Source organism: Sarcophilus harrisii, chromosome 3 (genome assembly GCF_902635505.1).
Source record: "Sarcophilus harrisii chromosome 3, mSarHar1.11, whole genome shotgun sequence".
NCBI classification, from domain to species: Eukaryota; Metazoa; Chordata; class Mammalia; order Dasyuromorphia; family Dasyuridae; genus Sarcophilus; species Sarcophilus harrisii.
In genome coordinates this window covers 501,375,425-501,398,380 of record NC_045428.1, presented here as the reverse complement: position 1 = coordinate 501,398,380, position 22,956 = coordinate 501,375,425, and the positions used below count along the sequence as shown (strand labels likewise).

Genomic DNA, 22,956 nt, shown 5'->3' with positions numbered 1-22,956 from the left:
AGGATTTCCGAAGAGGAGACGGCCCCTGGAGGTTCTGCCCGTTTAAAGAGGCTGGGAGGAATTTGTGGGATCAGAAAATTAGGGCTAGAAAGTGCCTGAAAACAAAATGTAAGAGCTGGGACTTCGAGACAGAACGGGGCAGCCCAGCGGGAAGGACCCTCCTTCTCCAGATAAGGGAAGGAAATATAAGACCCGGGAAGGAGAGGGGCTTTCACTAGGTAGGGATTTCGAAACTAGATCCTTTTCCAATGATTTTTAAATAGTGCCGCTACTTTGGGGGAGGGAAAAAAAAGCTTGAGAAGATTCCTATCCATCAGCACTCTTAATGGTGACTACAACGTACAAATTTAACAAGGGGGGAAAGTTACGCGGAATTGCCGCAATTATCTCCGGTCGGGTGAGGGGCAGGGGGGCGTTCATTGCGGCGTGAGCCCCCTGAGAGCCGCAGTCTCTGCCAGGGCGGTGCGCTCACCGCTCCCTAGGGGTACGGACTACATGGCCCAGAAGGCCGCGCACCCCCTCCCGGGGAAGGGGAGTGAGGGCCCAGAGGCGGGGCTTGCGGCTGGCCCCGAGGGAGCCCAGCGGAGCCTCCGGAGCAGGGAGTCGGCGGCCGCCGGCGCGCAGGCGCGGTGCTGCGCTAGGGAGCATCGGATAGCAGCCGCGGCGGCGAGAGCAGCATCAGCACCAGCCACAGGTGGGGACTTCGCGGAGTTGGCGGCGGGAGGGGAAAGGGGGCGGCTGCGGGGGGGGGGGGGGGGGGGGGGGGGGGGGGGGGGGGGGGGGGGGGGGGGGGGGGGGGGGGGGGGGGGGCGCATCGGGAGTGAGGCTCTCCCGCCGCGCAGGTGCGCAAAGGCGAGTGAGATTGTTGGGGCGGCGGTAGCCCGGGAGTTTGCTTTAACTCCCATCCATTCCGGAGTAACTCTCCCCCCGTCCCCCGCCAAGTTAGGGGCCGGACCCGCATCAAGTCCGCCACTGACTGGCCGTGCGACCTCGGGGAGGTCCTTTTCTCCTTCTGAGCCCGTTTCCCCCCGGGAAGGAGGACGTGGCCTTTTCTGTCTCGTTTTGCAACCTCCTCCCTGAGCGGGGACCTAGCCAGAGCTTCCCTAGGAGATCCTGGGCTTCACTGCAGAAGGGCCATCCGTTCTCCCAAAAACCCTCTCTCCTCCTGGCTGCTTCTCCGTGCGTTAGCTTTAGTTCCTCCGAGCCTCCTTCTCCATGGCTACTCCCTGGGGTTTTGTAGAGCAGGGGCTGATTTCTCTGCTAGGATAGCGGTTATTTCTGAAGACTTCAGTTCAGAGAGAAGCGCTGTGTTACGGCAGGGGGCGGGAGAGCTGGGCTCAAGTTCCCCCCCTACCCCTAGTTCTCTGTGTTAATCCGGATAATTTACCTAACTTGGGTCCCAGTTCTCCGGAGAATGAGGGACGGGATGGGATAGTCTGGCTTGAAACATCCCAAAGTAGGTTCTGAGGGTCTAGTCCTGACAGTCCATGATTCTCCGAAAGGGCAAAAGCTCCCAAACTTCTTGCCTTTTGGTCCCTTGATCTGGGGGTCAGTAAAACACTCTGCTATGGGAAATGAATGTAAACTGTTTGCATTTTTGTTTTTCTTCCCGGGTTATTTTTACCTTCTGAATCCAATTCTCCCTGTGCAACAAGTTTGGATCTGCACATATACATTGTATCTAGGATATACTGTGACATATTCAACAGATATAGTAGGACTGCTTGCCATCTAGGGGAGGGGGTGGAGGGAGAGAGGGGAAAAATCAGAACAGAAGTGAGTGCAAGGGATAATATTGTAAAAAAAAAATTACTCTGGCATGGGTTCTGTCAATAAAAAGTTATAATAATAATAAAAAAAACCACTCTGCTATCCCAATTCCATTATACCTCCATCAGCCCAGCCGCTGCTTCTGAAATAGCTCTGGGAATCATGCTTGCTTATACTGACTGGATTCAGAACCAGAAATGCTCATCCAAGCCAAGCCCCTCATTTTAAAGATGATCCCAGTTCCTTCACCCCCTCTCCCAGTGTTTCCTGATGAGCAAGTTCTTTATAGACTAAATTTCACTCCATCCCCACTTCTGGAAATGGGGGGAGGTCTCTTTGAAGACTGGGCTTTTTCCTACATTTCATCTCATTTCTGCCTCAAACCCAGGTCTACGTTGATGTCTGTCTTTTTGCTTAACTTTTAATGCCTTCCCTCCTCCCTTTCCTGAATTTTTTTGGGGGAATCTGGGGAGAGATTTCAGGATTTCCCCCAGACACCTGTTCAGCATCATATACTTCCTTATCGTTTGGGGGAAATTGGTTCTTGTTTGCCCTCTTGATTTCCTATTGGGATTCATGGGAAGTTAGGGAGGGTCACTTGTTATGAAGAGGATGAGGTTTTTGCTGGTGGGTGGGTATCATTATTGTCGATGGATCCTTAAACATCCCCACAAACCCAGAGTCAAGATCTTTCTCTCTCCTCATCTCTCCATAGAAAAGGACCACTTACTATCTCTGTTTCTTTAAAAATGCAAATACACATTCTTTGGAGGGTGGGGGGAGTTGGAAATGGTTTCAGTGAAAGAGGGAGACTGGCAAACAGAATAGAGACAGGTTCAAATCAGAGGACTCAGCCTCCCCTCTTGGATGCCTGAAAGATCAAATCCCCTATTTTTTGACCAATACTTGTGCTATTAGAGAGAGGGTTATTATTGCTCGAGTACAGGTGAGACTAGATTCCCTCTAAGTCCCCTTGCTTGGTGATGCTGGGTTTGAACAACCAGAGCTATTCCAGCAGTAGAACTGACTGCTTTCTTATCATCAAGGTATCCAAGTAGCATTTGGATGAGTTTCTGTCAAGAAGTCCATGTAGAGAGGCTGTCTGTTCTGGAGGAAATGGTATTAAGTGCTCCAGCTCTAAGTCCCTTGTATTTGTGATTCTGGGGTTCTTTAATGGGGATCAGGCTGGGACTAGGTTGGTCCAGGGGCAGATTTATCCAGATTATCCATATGCTTTTTTATATGCATATTCTCCTTCAGAATGGGAGAGCTTCCACCAATGTGGAGGGAAATCCATTTCTTGATTCTAGGGAAGGACTTCCTTTAAAAACAAGTTTACAGATCCCTTCTTGGAGAAAGGAGATGCAATCCCCTTTTCACAAGGGATCGATCTTTGGCTGCATTTTTTTTTACCCATGTGTTTTCTCACTTTAAACCATCTTCCAAAGTAGGAAGGACAGAACTATAAGAACAAGAAGGTTGGGGCCATTATTTGGCACCAACATGTAGACATTAAACATTAGATGGACTCTTGGGTGATGGCTGATTGTTTAGCCAATATATTGGGGTATCCTAATGTTATCTACATAGGACTGGGCTTAGAGTCAGGAAAACCAGTGTTTTATTCCCATCTCTATGGGACCCACAACTACGGGATTTAGGACTAATCTTTTAATCTTATTGGCAACTCCCTTACTGGAATTCTTAGCCTGGCAAACTAATTAGAAATTTTTTTTGATAATTGAATTTCAATGTAATTGGTTTCCTAGTTGCTACTATGCATTTTATTTTATACGTTGAAAGGGGTCCATAAGCTTCACCAGCCCCTGATTTCTGTACTATATGAATCCCAGAAATGACTGGCTGGGGGACTTAGGGAAGACTTCCTGGAGGAGGAGGCATTAAGGTTGGACTTTAAAAGATGAGTAGGAATTCAGCCCATGAAAAGAAGGAGGGAAGCCATTCCAAGCAGTAGCAAAGGTGGGCAAGCCAAAGTTCTCAGAGTTGGAACTTGTTTTTGGAATTAGTCTGTTTTGTCTAGATAGGGTATATTAAATTGTAGAGGGCCTTGAATGCCTTGCAAGAGGGATAGAGATTGTGCCATGGAAGGATTTTGAGTATAGAAGTGATGCGGCTGACTCTATGCATGAGGAAAATTAGCCTGCCAATAATATGATACTTGGTTGTTGTATCAGACAGATATTTATCTTTTTCCCACAGCTCCTGAATAGACTTTTATAAGAGTATATATATATATATATATATATATATATATATATATATATATATAAAAGAGTTTTATAAATAGCTATCAAATGTTGATTTTGTTATCTCAGCCCCTTGTTGTTAGTGCCATGGAAAGAGCTCTGGACATGGAGCCAGGAAGACCTGAGTTTGAATACAGCCATCATTTACTAGCTTCATGATGCTAGACAAATTACTTCATTTCTGTGTGCCTCAGTTTCCTCAACTGTAAAATAGGGATCACAATAACAACTACTTCCCACGGTTGTAATGGTAAAATCCCAACCTGATCTCCATTAAAGGATCCCAGGATCACAAATAAAAGGGACTGTTAGAGCTGGAGCACTTAATACAATTTCTCATCCAGAGAAGATAGCCTCTCTACACAGACTTTTTACAGAGGTGTATCCAAACTGTACTTGAATACCTTGATGTTAGGGAAGCTCTGAAGGGTCATTTCTATTGCCGGGATAGCTCTGGTTGTTCAAATTCTAGCATCATCAAGATAAAAGGGAGCTTAAGGGCCATCTAGTCTCGCTTGTACTTGAGCAAGAATCCCCTCTACAAATCATCAAATAAGAAGTTTGTTAAGTCCTAGTCCAGTGTTTGGGACATATTAGGGCACTTAATAAATGTTTTCTTCCTTGCTTGCTCCTCCCCTGCTATCCCAACTGGATAGATACTGAAATCCCTTTTTGGGAGTTCTTTTCTTAGTAAAACTTTTTATTTTCAAAACATGTGCATGGATAATTTTTCAACATGACCCTTGAAAAACCTTATGTTCCAAATTCCCTCCCTTTACCTCCATCCCCTCCCCTAGATGGCGAGTAATACAATATATGTTAAATATGTTGACAAATATAATTAAATGCAGTATATGTATACATATTTATACATTTATCTTGCTGCACAAGAAAAATCAGATCAAGAAGGAAAAAATGAGAAAGAAAATAAAATGCAAGCAAACAACAGAGAGGGTAAGAATGCTATGTTGTGATCCACATTCAGTTCCCACCGTCCTCTCTCTGGGTGTAGATGGCTCTCTTCATTACTAAACAATTGGAACTGGTTTGAAACATCTCGGTGTTGGAAAGAGCCACGTCTATCAGAAATAATCCTCATATAGTCTTGCTGTTGCTGTGTACAATGATCTGCTTCTGTTCATTTCACTCAGCATCAGTTCATGTAAGTCTCTCCAAGCCTCTCTAAAATCTTCCTGCTGGTCATTTCTTACAGAACAATAATATTCCATAACATTCATATACCACAATTTATTCAGCCATTGTCCAATTGATGGGCTTCCACTCGGTTTCCAGTTTCTGGCCACTACAAAGAGGGCTGCCACAAACATTCTTGCACTTACAGGTCCCTTTCCCTCCTTTAAGATCTCTTTGGGATATAAGCCCAGTAGAAACACTGCTGGATCAAAGGGTATGCACAGTTTGATAACTTTTTGAGCATAGTTCCAAATTGCTCTCCAGAATGGCCAGATATATTCACAGTTCCACCAACAATGTATTAGTGTCCTAGTTTTCCCACATCCCCTCCAACATTTGTCATTATCTTTTCCTATCATCTTAACCAATTTGAGAGGTGTGTAGTAGTTTCTCAGAGTTGTCTTAATTTGCATTTCTCTGACCAATAGTGGGTCCAGGTCAGTCTCCAGGATTGAGGAAGGAGCAAGCATGGTCTGATCTTCCAGCTGCTTTTAGCATTTATCACGGTTCTCCCCCCACCCCACTCCCTTGTTAGAAACTAGAAGTTCATATTACATCCCAGTGATCCTGAGGCCTTCCACCAAGTTAAGTCAAAAGAGTTATAATAAATCCCTTATCTATAGCTCAGTTTGCTGAGGGGGAGCCAGGAGGGGAAGGAGACACAGGTCTTGCCATAAAGGAGCTCCCAATCTTCCTGGGGAGACAAGGCTCCCACATTTGGAAATCCATCCGAGGAAAACCAGGTTATTAAGTCTGTATGAGACACCCTTCCCCCATCCACAGCCTCAGAGCTGGCTGGCAACTAGGAAAACAAAAATTCAATTCATTTCAACAATTCAACTTGCTAGCGCCTACTGAAATGCTTGCTGAAGGTGGCTGGGGTTACTGGAAAGATTCTGGAGGGAGAATGAGAGGGCCGGAATTGTCATTTTGCCTTTTCTACTCACCAGTTCTAGGATTTTAGGTAAACCATTTAACTTTAGCCTCAGTTTCCACTTTAAAAATATAAATATTTGTGTTTAGAAGAATTGAACATGAGTCACCTATACTGGATTGCTTACAATCTATTTGGAAGGGGAAGGAGGGAGAGCTGGAGAAAAATTTGGAATACCAGGGTGAATATTGAAAACTCTCTTTGCTTGTGTTTGGAAAAATAAAATACCATTAAAATAACAATAAAAAAACAAAAGTCACTGAAAAAATACAATATTTGTGTGATGTTGTGAGGAAAATCCTTTGTAGAATTTAAAGTGACATGCACATTGAGCTGTTGTCCTTATTATTGTGCTGAAACCTGCCTTGTTATTCCTCAGTTTATTCTGAGTGTACCCCCAGGGCTCTGATCCAGGCCCTTCCCTCTCTGACCCTTTCTTTGGGATCCCATGCATTTAATTATCATCTCTTTGCAAATGACTCTCAGGTCTAGCTGTCCAGCCCCAGTCTCTCTCCTGAACTGGTCATCTATCTTCAGCTGCCTCCTGGACTTTCCCAACCAGAAGCTCCTTAAGCATTTCAGACTCCATGTGTCCCCACCCTCGCCCACAAACTGTCTTCCTCCGGATTTCCCTCTATCTATTGAAGGCACCAGTTTGCAAACTTAGTCTTGACAACTCACTTTTACTCACCTCATACCAAATCAGGTACCAATTCTGTTATGTCTGCCTCCACAACATTTTCCCCATCTACCTCTTTCTGTCCACCCACAACCCAGTTCAAACCGGTATCATCTATTTCTTTTTTTTTTCTCAAAAGTATTTTATTTTTCCAAGAAAGCTCATTTTCAACATTCATTTTTGTAAGATTTTGTGTTCCAAATTTTTCTTTCTCACTCCCTCTCCCCTTCCTCTCCAAGCAATCTGATATAGGTTAAATATACATCACCTCTTTCTTGTAAGAGCTTTCTAATTGGTCTCTCTACTTCAGGTAATCATCCTCACAGGGGGCTAAAGCTCAGGTATGACCATTCCACTCCTTTACTCTATAAACTCCAGTGGCTCCCTATTATCCATAGGGTCAAATAGAAGCTTTTCTGTTTTGGCGCATTAAACTCTTCACATCTTAGCTTACCTCTACCCTTTTAGCCTTAATTACACATTACTTCCTGGCCCTCACACTGCCATCCACTGAAACCCTTCCCTTCCTCACACTCAGTGTTTTACCTCCCATCTCTTTGCCTTTGTCCAGCCCCCAGTGCTGGGAACTCGCTCCCTTGCCATGTCCCTCTTACCTGTCAGAATCTTTTTCAGAACTCAGCTCAGAGCAGTCACCTTCTGTACAAGGACTTTGTTCATCCCTCAGCTTCTCGTGTCTCCCTTCCAAAAGGATCTTGGACATGTGCCCCCTGACTGGACGTCAGTCCCCTTCCAGGACAGTCAGGGAGGGTTTGGACTTTGTCTCTGCCCCTCCCGCACCCCCAGCACCTAATGAAATGCTCTGCAAGTAGTGCATTTAACATATGCTTGTTGACTGACTGACTGATAACCAGGCTCCCCAGTTAGCCATTATGCCCTGCCTCTCATTATTATTAGTAATACCATGATTATATACTAATAATCATCCCAAGATGAGAACAAATATATTATTAATATATAATAGTAATATCATTACAAATATATTAATATAATAAACACAATCAATATAAAGTATTAAAATATTAAATTTAATGTTGTTAATATTACTACTAATAGTAGTAATATGATTACCAGCATATAAATATGTTATTACTACTATAAGATCTTACTCAGAGTAAAGTAATTTTTTAAAATAACCAACAAACATTAAATACAGAAGAACAAAGATAGGATATAGATGTATTCCATTTTACAGTGGAGGAAAACAAAACAGACAAATATTAAATGATTTTCCCTTGTAACTCCCTGCAGGTCAGATTTGAACTGAGACTTCCTAACGCCAGGCTCAGCCCATTATCTACTGCACAACTCAGTTACCTTTTTTTTCTTTTTTGTAATTAAAGCTTTTCATTTTCAAAATATATGCATAAATAATTTTGATCATTCACTCTTGCAAATCTTTGTGGTCCAAATTTTTTTCTCCCTCCTTTCCCCTCCAACTCCTTTCCCTAAATGGCAAGCAAGCCAATATATGTTAAATATGTGCAATTCTTCTATACATATTTCGACAATTATGCTGCACAAGAAAAATCAGATCAAAAAGGGAAACAAAAAAGAGAAAGAAAACAAAATGCAAGCAAACAACAAAAAAAAATGAAAATACTATGTTGTGATCCCCAAGGTCCTCTCTCTGGGTGCAGATGGCTATTTCCATCACCAGCTTTTTTCAAAGATGAAGAAGAAAACAGTCCATGACCTGAAGAAGCTCCTAGTTTAGTAGATAACTATGATGTAAGGTACAATAATCACAGGAGCAATCAAACAAAGGAGCTGGAGATATTTATGAAAACATCTGTTTTTAGCTGGCGGGGATGGGGAAGTCACAGAAAGCTTCACAGAGAAAGTGGTACCAAAGTCACGTCCTGAGCAAAGAAAGCATATTTCAACTGAACAACAGATCTATTCTTGGTCTGGGAGAGCCTGACCAAAGGCTCGGAAGCAGGAAAGGAAAGCAAGGAACTCAAGTTGTCTGGAACGTGGCAGGAGCGTGTGATGAGCCTTGAATTTGGATTTTATCTTCTGGGCCGGAGATATCAAACTCATGACCTACAAAAGTCTTCAGTGTGGCAGGAACGACATTAAAATGCAATTGGGGAAGATTTAACAAAATAAATAAAAACACAGTACAACCTAGATAATGTTAATTTATGGTTTTCTGAATCGGTATGTGACCAATAGGAATTGATTTCTATTTGAGTTTGATGCCACTGTTTCAGCAATAGGAAGCCATGGGAAAATGCTTTGGACGCCATTAATCAAGAATAAGCTTCTTTCAGTTTTGAAAGAATATCATTGAAAGTACTTGAAGAGGGAAGCAAATGATCAGCTCTGTCTGTGCCTTAGGAAGTATAGATGGTCCTCATGTGAGGGATAGCCAAGGGGAGAAACTGGAGACTAATTAGGAGATCATTAAAATAGTCCAAAGGAGAGGCGTCTTAACTGCTGATGTAACAAGATTTGGGAACTGATTGAATGTGTGTAGGGGTTGTAGCCTAAAGATTGGTTGTGATAATTACCTTTATTTTATTTTATTATTTAATTATTGATTACTCAATGATGCCTTCTAGTTCTGGTGATTCTGTTTTTGTTAGTAACTATAGTAGATAATAGACCATAAGTGCATCAGAGAGGTTCAAAGTATTTGTAGGAATTCTGAGGATATGATTTCCAAACAGGGGAATTGGGGAGGGTTCCTGGAAGAGGTAGCATTTGATCAAGGTCTTAAAGGATGGCATGAATGAGGGCTTATAGGCAGAAAAGCAAATAACTTGTATCTGGAATGGTAGAGTCCAGTTTGAGTAAAGTAAAAAATATTTAGAGGGAATAGATGGGAGATAAACCTGAAAAGATTAGGGGCTGCTGGAAAGTGGGGTGTCTGGACTGCCAGGATCAAGAATTTGGATTTTATTTAGCCAGATATGGGGAACTAGTGAAGGAAGTTATCCTGAGCCTCATTGATTGATGGTTTCCCAAGCACCAGCTCCTCTGACTTTCCTTTGCTTTACTCCTTCATTACTTTCCAAGTTTTTGTGATTTCTGAGGTTCCCAAGTCTTTTTGGACCTTCCGGCTCCCAGGGCCCAGAGCTCTTCCAGACCCAGAATCTCCTTCCCTGCTTTCCCTCTTGTGTTATTCTTTTCTTACCATTCTAGGGTCCTTCTTTCCCTTGTCTCTTCTGTTTCCAACACAACATAGTATTTTCACTTTTTTGTTGTTGTTTTGCCAGCATTCCATTCTACTGGTTTTTACTGTTTTCTGGATTCCAATATTGCATTTTCAGAGGTTTATTTATTTAAAAAGAAAATAAAATACAGATCCAGGAATAAACACCAGGGGAATAAAAGAAGGGAAAGGGAAGGAAATAATCATTTATTAAACACTTACTAGGTGTCAGGTCGTTGTGATGAATGTTTTTACAAATATTTTCTCATTTCAGCTTTCCAATAACTATGTGGTATGAGTGATATGAGTATCCCTATTTTATAGTTAGGGAAACTGAGCCAAGCAGAGTCGAAGTACTCAGCACATAGCTAAGAATTGTCTGAGTCCAAGTTTGAAGTCAGGTTTTCCTGACTCAAGACCCAAAACTCTATTCCTTACAACATCAGCTGCCTATAGAGTTTTAAATTAATTAAAAATGAATGATGTCAAATGTGCAAATAAAAGAAAACTAGCTAGTCCCAACTACGTGTGTAGCTCTAAACTTCTCCAGGGACTTGATCCAGTGAGAGTTTTCCTGGCACACCCTGGTTCTTTCTGGGATGAAACATTCTGCTTCACTCTGGTCCCACGCCAAAGATGACTGCTTTGCCCCCAGAATATCCCCAGGTGGGTCTGAAGCTTTGATTACCTGGAATTACTTACCTGGTGAAATAATGTCCTGACTATCCCTCCCTCAGAAAGGAAAAAAAAACAGATCAATGGGGAAAGATTCCCATCACCTCAAAACTCAGAATAATTCAACCTGACCTGTGGATTACTTCTGTAGTTTACAAAAGGGATTATGAACTTTTGAAAGCTATTGGAGAGGGTGTGGGGCCAGGGAAGGAACAAACACATTCAGAATCAAAGTTACCTCTGCTTTCTAAATATTATCAATACCTAGCACATTAGCAGGAAACAACCTAGAGCAGGGCAGATGACTGCCCTGGAATTAGGGCTCACCTTTGGCATCCTGTGTTGAGTTGTTAGTCATGTCCGGTTCTTCGTGACCCCCTCTGGAGTTTTCTTGGCAGAGATATTTGAGTGGTTTGCCATTTCTTTCTCTAGTCCATTTTATAGATGAGAAAACCGAGGCAAACAGGCTTGAGTAACTTGCCTAGAGTCACACATCTAGTGATTTGATTTGAATTCATGAAAACGAGTTCTGGACTCTGTCCACTGCTGCATCTGACTAGTGACTGCTGCTCTTTAGGGCTAACAGCTCTGACTGTTCGACCGTTCGGAGCCTGGTTACTGGCCTTGAACCCCCCAACACCTGCCCGTGGCTTCCTGTCCTGACTGATTTCTATGGACTCCCACTGAAATAAATACCTGTTGGATCCCCTATAGGCCAGCACGTTCCTTGCCTGAACCCTTCTGGACTGGCCCCCCTAGGTACTACTAAGAGTAGTTATTTTATTCACTTATACAATAATTCACAGGATGTTCATTATAAAAAATAATAGAAGTTCTCAGACCACTTTCAACTTTCCATCTCAAACCTTCCGACTCCCAAATTCTGTGATTCTTTGAACATGTTACTGATCTCAAGGAGAGAGTGACAGCTTTTTTTTCTGAGGCAATTGGGGTTGCCTCCTACATCTCAACCTCCCAGATGGTGAAACCCAGACTAGAAACCCACATCCAGTTTGTAGTCACCAAATGTATCTAAACTCCCTCACCTCCCCATCACACGTAAAGTGGAGCATTAGCTCTTAGAAGGTTCCTAAAGCATAAGGAAAAGCTCTTAGACAGTCTGGTTTAACTCCCCATTTTACAGATGAGGAAAATCAGTCCCAGAAGTCATTACTTTATCAGGCTCACACACTGAGTTAATGTTAGGGCTACAAATGGATGAACCATGTTCTTTTTTTACCCCACCCCCCAATTCTAATTTTTCTTCATTACAGCCTCAGTAATCTTCTTCATTCACAACTTTGACCACATTATTCTCATGTTATCCAGAAGACTTCGGTGGCTTCCTACTATGTATAAAATACAAAGTCCTAATCCTAGCACTTCAGGTCCTCCATTTTCTGCCTTAGGCCTTTTTATCTTATAATAATATTTTATTTTTTCAAATACATGCAAAGATTGTTTCCAACATACATCTTTGCAAAATCTTGTGTTCCAAATTTTTCTCCCCTTTTTCCCCTTTCCCTCTTCCCAGGATAGCAAGAAATCTGATAAGAGTTAAACATGTGCAATTCTTCTAAACATATATCATATTTCAACTTGCTGAGCTAATAAAGGAGATCAAAAAGGGGAAAAACATGAGAAAGAAAAAAAAAAAACAAAGGAAGCAAACAACAAAAAAAGGTGAAAATACTATGCTTTGATCCATATAAAATCTCCATAGATCTCTGTCTAGATGAGGAAGGCATTTTCCATCCAAGTCTGTTAGAATTCAGGCTGACTTTTCTAACCTGATCTAGAGATGGTGTGGAAGAGTAAATAAAATATTGAAAGCCTGGGCAAATCCCATCTCTTATGTAGTAGCTGTGGAATTATGGGCAGCTTGTGACCAATAATTATACTAGCCTAACTGGGCTGTTGTAATGTTTAAATGAAATAATATATGTTAATCATTTTGTAAGCCATGGAAATGTCGGCCATTATTATTATTCTGTGCTGGTCAAGTGACCCAGACAACTCTCTAAGATTAAGCTACAGATGAACCGGTAATCTGTACCATTAAAAGAAATTCCATACCAGGCCTTCCCAGTACCAGTGAGATGATGGGTCTAGACAAAAACAAAAGCAGTTGGGGCAGGCAGGTGGTGCAGTGGATAGAGCACCAGCCCTGAAGTCAGGAAGGCCTGAGTTCAAATTTGACCTCATACACTTAACACTTCCTCACTCTGTGACCTGGGCAAGTCATTTAACTCCAACTGCCTCAGGGAAAAAAAAAAGCAGTCACCTTTTACTTGAGATCAGTAGCATGTTCAAAGAATCACAGAATTTGGAAGTTGGAAGGTTTGAGTTGGAAAGTTGAAAGTGGTCTGAAAACTGCTATTATTTTTTATAATGAATGTTCCATGAATTATTGGATAAGTGAATAAAATAACTATTCTTTGTAATTTTATATTGAGAGTAGGTTCTCATTATTATTATTACCAATAATATTTAATATTACCTATAATTATTTATCAATTAATGAGTATTATAGTTATATATCGTATATACATTTTATAAATAATAATATTTTATTATTAATTATACTAATAGCAAGATGATTCAGTGGCTACAGTATCAGACCTAATGTCAGCAAGAATTGTGTGCAAATCTGGCCTCAGACAATAGCTGCACAGTCCTGGACAAATCAATTAATCTCTCTCAGGCTCAGTTCCCTTATTTGCTTTGTAATAATATTTTATTTTTCCCCAGTTACTTGTAAAAAACAATTTTTAGAATTTATTGGATTTTTTTATGTTTTGAATTCCAAATTCTTTCTCTCTCTCTCTCTCTTTCTCTCTCTCTCTCTCTTTTCCTCTCTCTCTCTCCCCTCTCCCCTTTCTGAGATGGTAATTTAATTTTGGTTATATGTGTGCGATTATGTAAAGAATTTCCAAATTAGTCATTCTGTAGAAGAAAACTCACACTGAAAAAGAAAAGAATGATGGAAAGAGAAAGACAAAGACAGAGAGAAATGAAAGGAAGGAAGGAAGGAAGGAAGGAAGGAAGGAAGGAAGGAAGGAAGGAAGGAAGGAAGGAAGGAAGGAAGGAAGGAAAGAAAGAAAGAAAAAAAGAAAGCGAGCAAAGATATAGAAAAATAATATGCTTCAGTCTGTATTCAGACACCATCAGTTCTTTCTCTGAAGGAAGGTAGCATTTTTCATCATGAATTTTTTGATATTGTCTTGGATCATTGTTTGCTGAGACAAGCTAAGTCATTAACAATTGTGCATCATACTATTATTGCTGCTATTGTGTACAATGTTCTCTTGGGTCTGTTCATTTTACTTTGCATCAGTTTATGTAAGTCTTTTCTGGTTCTTCTGAAAACAGCCTGTTCACTATTTCTTATAGCACAATAGTATTCCATTATAATCATACATCACAACTTGTTCAGCCATTCCCCAATTAATGGGCATTTTCTCCATTTCCAATTCTTTGCCACTACAAAAAAGAGCGACTATAAATATTTTTGTGCAAATAGGCCCTTCTCCCCTTTCCTTTTTAAAAAATCTCTTTGAGATACAGATCTAGTAGTGGTATTTATGGAAGTACATATACAGTTTAATAGCTTTTTGTGCATAGTTCCAAATTCTCCAGAATAGTTAGATTGGTTCACAACTACCAACAGTGCATTAGTGTCCCAGTTTTCTCATATGCCCTCCAACATTTTCCTTTTCTGTTACATTAGCCAATCTGATGGTGAGGTGATACCTTAGAGTTGTTTTAATTTGTATTTCTCTAATCAATAGTGATTTAAGGTATTATTTTCATGTGGCTATAGATATCTTTTATTTCTTTGTCTGAAAAATGCCTTTTCATATCCTTTGACTATCAATTAGAGAATGACTTCTATTCTTAGAAATTTGACTCAGTTCTTTATAAATTTTAGAGATGAAGCCTTTATCAGAGATGCTTGCTGTAAAAATTTTTTTGCATTTTTCTGCTTCTAATTTTGATTGCATTGGTTTTGTTTGTTTAAAAAAATTTAATATAATCAAAATTATCCATTTTACATCTCGTAATGTTCTTTATATCTTGTTTGATCCTGAATTCTTCCTTCTCTGTAGCTCTGACAGGTAAACCATTTCATCCTCTCCTAATTTGCTTGGAGGAAAAAAAATGAATGGTATCACTCTTTGTGTCTAGTTATGTTCCCATTTTGACACTATCTTAGAATACAGTGTGACAAGCTAATTGTACAATAATTCAGAGTCTGATTCTTTTTGTACAGCAAAATAATGTTTTGGTCATGTATACTTATTGTGTATCTAAGTTATATTTTAATATATTTTAACATCTACTGGTCATCCTGACATTTAGGGGAGGGGGTGGGGGGGGTAAGAGGTGAAAAATTGGAACAAGAGGTTTGGCAATTGTTAATGCTGTAAAGTTACCTATGTATATATCCTGTAAATATAAGGCTATTAAATAAAAAAAAAAATTAAAAAAAAAAAAAAAAAAGAATACAGTGTGAGATGTTAGTCTATACTTAGTTTCTTCCATAATGTTTTCCAGTTTTCTCAGTAGTTTTTGTCAAATAATGAGTTTTTGTCTCAGAGGCTGAGGCCTTTGGAGTTATCAAACACTAGGTTACTATGATCATTCACTACTGTGTCTTGTGTACCTAATTTATTCCACTGATCCACTATTCTATTTCCCAGCCAGTACCAGATTGTTTAAATAATTACTACTTTATAATACAGTTTGAGATCTGGTACAGCTAGGCCACCTTCTTCCACGGTTTTTTTTATTGGTTCCTTTTATGTTCTTGACCTTTTGTTCTTTCAGATGAATTTTGTTGTTGTTGTTTTTAGTTTTATAAAATAATTTTGATAGTTTAATTGGTTTGACACAGAATGAATAAATAAATTAATTTAGGTAGGATTATCATTTTATCATGTTGACTTGACTTACTTCTGAGCACTTAATATTTTCTCTTTAAAATTTTTCTTAAAAAATTTCTTTCTTAAAAATTTCTCTTAAATTTTTCTCTTTGTTCAGATGACCTTATTTGTGTGAAAAGTATTTTGTAAATGTGTTTGTATAGTAGCTGGGTTTGTCTTGGGTAGATTCTCAAGTATTTTATATTTTCTTGCAGTTATTTTTAATGAGATTTCTCAATCTCTTGCTGCTGAATTTTGTTAATATAACTGAATTGATGATGATTTGTATGGATTTAATTTTATATCCTTCAATTTTATAAAAGTTGTTAATTATTTAAACTGGTTTTTTAGTTGAGTCTATAGGATTTTCCACATGTAGCCTTATATCATCTGCAAAGAGTGATTTTATTCTTTATAGCCTATTCTAATTCTTTTCATTTCTTTTTCTTCTCTTATTGCCATGATAGTGTTTGTAATACAATATTGGATAATAGTGGTAATGATGAACATCCTTGCTTCACTCTTGATCTTATTGGGAAGTCTTCTATCTTATCCCCATTACAGATAATGCTTGCTGAAGATTTTAAATAAATATTACTTATTTTAAGAAAAGCTCCATTTATTCCCCTACTTTCTAGTGTATTTTAATAGGAATGAGTGTTATACTTTGTCAAAGGCTTTTTTTTCTATATCTATTGAGATAATCATATGACTTCTGTTGGTTTTGTATTAATGTCATCAATTATGCTGACAGTTTTATGAATATTGAACCAATTCTGCATATTTGGTATAAATTCCACCTGGTCAGAGTATAAGATTCTTGTGATATATTTATGTAATTTCCTTGCTAGCGTTTTATTTAGAAGTTTTACATCAACATTCATTATGAAAATTAGCCCCTACTTTTATTTCTCTGTTTTATCCTTTCTGGTTTAGGTATGGGCACTATATTCATGGCACAAAAGGCATTTGGTAGGAGTCCTTTGCCTGTTTTTTCAAATAGTTTATATAGTAATGAGATTAAATTTCCTTAGTGTAAAGGATATTAATAGCACCTACCTTAAAGGGTTGTTGTGAGAACTAAATAAGTTAATATTTCTAAAGCATTTTGCAAACCTTAAAGTGCTATATAAATACTAGCTCTTGTTATTATTTTGTTCTTTTTTTCATAGGGATTTCCATAAAAACTGTTCTTGGACAAGTTATCATGCTCTTCTTTTCTATTTAGTATACTGTGGACTATTGCAAAGGTGAAGCAAAAATGATTCAGTGGAAGGAGAACTGGCTCTGGGATCAGAGAACCTGAGTTCAAAACCTGTCTGTGTGAACTTAAACAAGGCTATAACCTTCCTGGAAACCTAGAATTTCCCCAAAAATGTAAGATGAGGGAGTTGGTCTATATGGCCTATAAGCTCCCTTCTAGCTGTAGAGCCTGTGAAGTGCTTTGGGTAATTAAATAAAAGTATTAGGATATGAACTCATCCCCTGTAGGCTCACTGAAAACATACTCCTCAAAGCTCCAGGAGGGGAAAGAGATAAGCATTTATTAAGCATCTGCTATGTGCCAGGTACTGTGCTAAGCACTTTACAAATACTATCCCATCTGACTTTCCCATCAACCCTGTTTTTATTTTTATTTTCACAGATGAGGAGGTATGTCTAGAAGCCCCAGGGATCTAGGGTAGGGGGTCTTAACCTGCCATCTGTGAATTTGTTTGTTTTTTAAAATTATTTTGTTAAATGTATTTAAAGATGATTGACTTTCTTAATAATCCTATGTCTTTTCTATTCATTTTAAAGCATTCATCTGATAAGGGCTCTCCAAGGGTTTCTGACTTCCATATTCCAAAAGAGTTAAGAACTCCCGGACTAGAGGTACCTTGTCTCCTGTGGTCTGCCAGGTCCCAGCCCAAATCTGGAAGGTCCCTTTGAAGAGATGGCCCTAGTGAAGGCCGGCTGGCTCTGGAGGCAGAGTGAGTGATGGAGCGCCTTTCCCCACCTGGGCAAGGGGGGCACTGGGAAAGTTAAGGTCTCTGGGGTTTGAGTTGGGGGCAGCACAAATGAAACTTATGAAGACCTAAAAAGGTCAGAGTTGGGAGAGATCTTTGAGCTCATTTAATCCAGCCTCATATTTTATAAATGGGAATATTGAGGTTCAAAGGAGCTTGGTCACACAATCAGTAAATCCTGGAGTTGGCTCTTGAACCCAGGTCTTTTGAATCACCTGCCAGCTTTCTTTCCACCACCTCTTGTAAGTGCATACAGCCCTTTGTGAATCAGAAGCACTTGGATTTGAGGGCCAAGCCCTTCCTTTCCTCAATTTTCCTAAGTGTAAAATGAGGTGGCCCTTCCAGCTCCAGTAGTTAAAGATGCTATAGCTCACTTGTCGGGGTACTTTATTACTGATGACAATCACTACTAATTTCCTTTACTAATGATACTTAGAGGTCTACAAAATGACTTTAAATGTCATCCCTCTCTCATTGTACCTTTGGGCAAAGATTTTCCCTTCTTTCTGGGCTTTGGTTTCCCCCTCTATAAAATGGGAATGTTATTTTTTTTTTTTTTTTGCTGTGACAGGCTTGGATTTTCTTCTGTGTAAAATGGATGATTAGAATCCCTAACCAGCCTCTCAATCATTATATGGTTGTTGTGAGAATCAAATGAAGTAAAAGATGGGACCCTCTCATTGTCTGCAAACCTGCTTTCCACGATAGCATGGAAAGAATGCACAACCCAACAAAGTTTCTCATCTGTAAAGTGAGAATAATAATAGCACCTGCTTCCCAGGGTTATTAAGGTGTCTAATGAGATAATTAATGTGAATGATTTTGCAAACTTTAAAGTGTTGTATGCATGTGAGCTGTTATTGTTTTTCTGAGGAAAGGGGAGAGAGGCCCAATGGGACCTGGGGTAAAGGCAGTTGTGGTCAGAGAGGGGCATCTCTCCAGTGCTGAGGGAGCTAGTCGATGGGTGGCCCTTTCTCTGCAGGCTCCATCCTTCGCCGGTGGAAGCGGAACTGGTTTGCCTTGTGGCTGGACGGCACCCTGGGCTACTACAAGGATGATAGCCTGGAAGAGGAAGAGGACCGAGTGCTGATCCGATTCAACTGCCGAGAAGTAAAGACCGGACAGGAGTGCCCAGGTGAGGGACCGGGCTTTTTGTTCCGCCTCCCCTCTGATAGATTCACCTGCCCAGCCCCAGCCCAGGAGGGGCGTGGGGTGGGACCCTCACAATCCAGGGGGGGGGGGGGTTGGCGGGGAGCTGTCCAATGTACAGCCTGAGCAGCTTGGGAAACTTCTCCCCATCTTCTCAGAAGGCAAGAGTTCCTTCATGGGTAAGCAGGTGTGGTCTGTCCTGGGATGGGGGGCAGCCTGGAGCCCGGCAGTCTCGGTGGAGCCCTGTCCTTAGACTGTGACCCTAATATAATCCCAAGCACTTGTAACCATTCCTGGGAAACCTCCTACCATTAGCTTATTGTGGATAAAGTCAGAACTTTGGCTAATGTCAAGAAAAGGGCAACGGTACCTGGCAAAAGTTCGGGGACTAGGGTTCTGCTGGAGTCTCTAATAGAAAAGGCAATCACTGACTTGCTTGTGAACCCTCTCTGGTGCGATAGGAATACAATTCACCTATGGCATTAAGTGATAGACCTGAAGAACAGAACACCTGAGTTCAAATCCCACCTCAGACACTTACCAACTGTGTGGCTCTGGGCAAGTCACCTAATCTAAGTCTGCCTCAGTTTCCACAGTTTCTGTAAAATTGATATAATAATAGCAATTATCTCCCAAGGTTGCTGTGAGGATAAAATGAAATAATATTTGTGAAGTGCTTTGCAAACTTTAAAGCATTATATAAATAAATTGATTATAATAATAACTATTATTATTATATTCTGAAATCCCAGCACTTTGCCTTTTATTAGAATGGGAAGGTCAGAGAAAGATACCTGAGTTCTAACTCTCTGGTGATCTTAATTAAGCCAATCAGTCTCCCCCTCTTTGCCTCTCAGTTTTGCCAGTTGCCCCATGAAGATAATAAAACCTACTTAATCTTCTCACAGAGGTCATCATGAAGAATAAATGTATGTGAAAGATAGCGTCCTAGAATAACCGAGCTAACAGGGATGAGAAAGGCCATCTAGTCCATTTTATAGAGGAGGAGACAGGCCCAGAGAGGAAAAAAAAAAAACGTACCTTTCATGGAGGGAGTGGTGGCAGAGCCAAGACTATGTCTTAGATCTCTTAATTCCAATCCGGATGTTGCCCTTCTACACCATGTGGACTATGGAGTGATCTTTGCCTATAAATTCAGGAAACCTTTAAACAAGTGATTATGACTTACAGCAGAAGTATAAGAGGGTCCAATAAATAAATTCATCAAAACCTGGTTCCTCATTTATAGGACATTATCCCAAAGTTTTTGGGTTGGGTCAGAGTAGGCAGGAGTCCTGGGATGAGAACATTCAAGGGGCCGTTGGGACTGACCGTGCTGGGCAGAGCCTCTCTGACCTCCTCCCTGTGTTCCCCGATATTCAGAGGTACAGCTCCCTGAGGGCCGGAACCGGGACTCCCTCCTGATGGTGTACCTGAGGGATGGCCCCCGCCTGACACTCTGTGCTGAGACTAAGGATGAAGCTTTGTGAGTGGCACCCGGGCACGGGCAGGGGTGGGCCCTGGGGAAGCAGGCCTCTGGTCTTTCCTGGAGGGTGGATACGGGGAGTTAGCACTGGGCCGGCGAAAGATCACCCAACTTAGTGCCCAAGATAAATAGAGCATTCACCAATCACTTACCATGGTCCAAGATACAAGTGCAAACCAACATGAGAGTACATGTAAGGGAGTCAGAGAGATGGGGAGGAGGGCAGTTAACGTTGGGAAGGGGAAGTAGCAGGTTAGGAGAAGGAATGAGGAGGGGGCTTCAGGCTGGGGTGAGCTTAGACAGAGTCCTTCCTAAAATGATGGCGGCAAGACCTGAATTCAGACACTTACTAGCTGTATGACCCTGGATGTCATTTAACCCTGCTTGCCTCAGTTTCCTCATGTATGAAATGAGGATAATAACATCTCCCTCTCAGGGTTGTTGTGAGAATCTAATGAGATCACTGTGCATTGAGCACAGTTCCTGGCACATAGTAAGCAGGTGCTTTATAAACACTATAATCCTCATCATCTTGGGAAAGAAGTCACCAGTCAGGAGAGCAGGGTCTCAGAACAAGTGTTTCTCTAAAGAGTCAAAATGTTACAAGAAAGGGGGAACCATAACACTTAATTTGCAAGTATGATTAAGTAGAAGAAGAAATGGCTCTGGGAAGAGAGAGAGAGAGAGAGAGAGAGAGAGAGAGAGAGAGAGAGAGAGAAAGAGAGAGAGAGGAAAGAGAGAAAGAAAGAGAAAGAAAGGAAGGAAGGAAGGAAAGAAAGACGAGAAAGACAAGAAAAAAGAAAATGTTTCCTCCTCTTTAGGGGCTGAGCTTCTTATCTATAACATTGAAAAGATTGGAGCTTGATTCTAAAAAATTATTTGCTTTTCTGAGGGTGTGGAATACTGCAGAGAATGTCAGGTTTCTTCTGAGCTTGTTTTTTCTCTTTTTAATTCTTTTCTTATTTGGGATGGTGCTCTGGAAGAGGAGGGTGAAGGGACACATTGGCCAACATCAAAGATTTAATAAAGTGTTATTTGAAAAAATGAAGGGGTTGAACTAGAGAGTCTCTTGGATTCGTACAGCCCTAAGCCTTATGACCCATCATATGTATCAGTGCAGGGAAAAACAAAATACCCATAAAACAGAATTGAATTAGCTCAAACGAAATAATCGATGCACAAATTTAGAGAATGCACCCCACATGTTCCTAGGGACTATTTGTGTCCGACCTGTGCAGAGCACTCTGAGCTGGTGAGATCAGCCATAGTCAGACACACTGTAACTCTAACACAATGAGGTCATTTTGGCTCTCTTGGAGAATGGAGGACAACAACCAATTAGTGGGTCCAGTCAAGCTGATTTTAGTCTTCCACTTCTATTGGTTAACAGTTTAATAAAAGAGCCCATCCTCTCCTTCCCTGCACTCTTACATCCTTTTATATCTGGGTCAAACATTGTTTGAAGATGGGTTTATTCCTATAGTTCTGAAAGCAGGATTTCGCAGTCCAAAGGGGAAGACGTGGCCCCCAGCCTCCCAGTCTGAAGGAAACAATACAGTTTTTGCCCTTAGAGAGCCCCTTTTTGGGGAAATGAGGGAGACATGTGACACCCTGCCCCTGACTTTCACCATTAAAATTGGAGAGGATTAATCAAAGAAGGCTTCCCAGAGGAGGCGAGAACTGGATTTAGCAGGGAGGTGGTAGAAGGATGAGGTGGAGGCTCTCTGGGGGAAAGTCTTAGCTGCGAGTGAGTAGGTTGTCTTGGCTGCAGAGCATGCTTTGGGGATAAAAGGGAGCCAAGAGTGGTCCCTGGAGATTGTTGCAGGCTGTGTTGATGTAGATCTTCTGGAGGGAGGAGGGTTCCCAGAGGATGGCCCGGAAGAGGAGGCCTGTTTGTTCCCCCGGCCCCTCTGTGGAGAGGCTGAGTCAGGCAGCCTGCTGGGGCAGCTCCCTGGCTGAGCCCCAGGTTAGGCCCTGGGGCTCAGTGTGACAGAAGCCTTAGGCTGGTAGGGTTGGGGAAGGACAGCAGGCTCACCGGAGCAGTGCTACAAATATACAACCTTTCATCCATAAGATTCAACAACATACTTTATGCAATTTAACAACTATTCATCAAATGCTGCTTTTGTACAAGCCTTGTTCCTAGCACTGGTTATACATAAGCAAAATACAATGTAAGCCCTTTGTTGTTCAGTCATTTTTTCAGTTGTGTCCAGTTTTTGTGACTCCATTTGGGATTTTCTTGTCAGAGATTCTTTCTCTGACATTTCCTTCTCCAGCTCATTTTACAGATGAGGAAACTGAGGCAGACAGGGTGAAGTGAGTTGCTCAGAGTCACCCAGCTGGTAAATGTCTGAGGTCAGATTTGAACTTTTGAACTTTTTGGGGCAAAGATACTGGAATTGGTTTGCCATTTCCTTCTCCAGTTCATTTTACATAGGAGAAACTGGCCAAAAGGGTTAAATGACTTGCTCAGAGTCACTTAGCTAGTAAATGCCTGAGATTCAAACTCAGGGACCCCAGAGCCAAGGCTTCATCCATTGTGCTCCCTACAAGGGATTTAAAGATCATCCCATTCGGCCCCTTCATTTTTACAGAGGAGGAAACTGAGGTTCAGAGGAGGAAACACACACTGCCTTGTGAGTTTATGAGTGGACAAAGGTCACAAAGCTAGTCAGTGACAGAGCTGG

At 41.1% G+C, this 22,956-nt stretch overlaps 1 protein-coding gene across 2 annotated transcripts in view; it reads left to right on the top strand.

Annotated features, from left to right (window-relative positions):
- Positions 1 to 552: 552 nt before the first annotated feature.
- PLEKHB1 (pleckstrin homology domain containing B1) overlaps positions 553 to 22,956 on the top strand; it is a 36,951-nt gene continuing 14,547 nt past the window's right edge. The window contains exons 1-4 of one of the 2 annotated variants that reach the window (XM_031961451.1): positions 553 to 694; positions 17,423 to 17,595; positions 18,614 to 18,766; positions 20,164 to 20,266. In XM_031961451.1, the coding sequence (XP_031817311.1) occupies positions 17,559 to 17,595; positions 18,614 to 18,766; positions 20,164 to 20,266 (293 nt within the window). In that variant the 5' untranslated portion in view covers positions 553 to 694; positions 17,423 to 17,558. The remainder of the gene's footprint in view (positions 695 to 17,422; positions 17,596 to 18,613; positions 18,767 to 20,163; positions 20,267 to 22,956) is intronic. The other variant, XM_031961450.1, reaches the window with a different exon arrangement.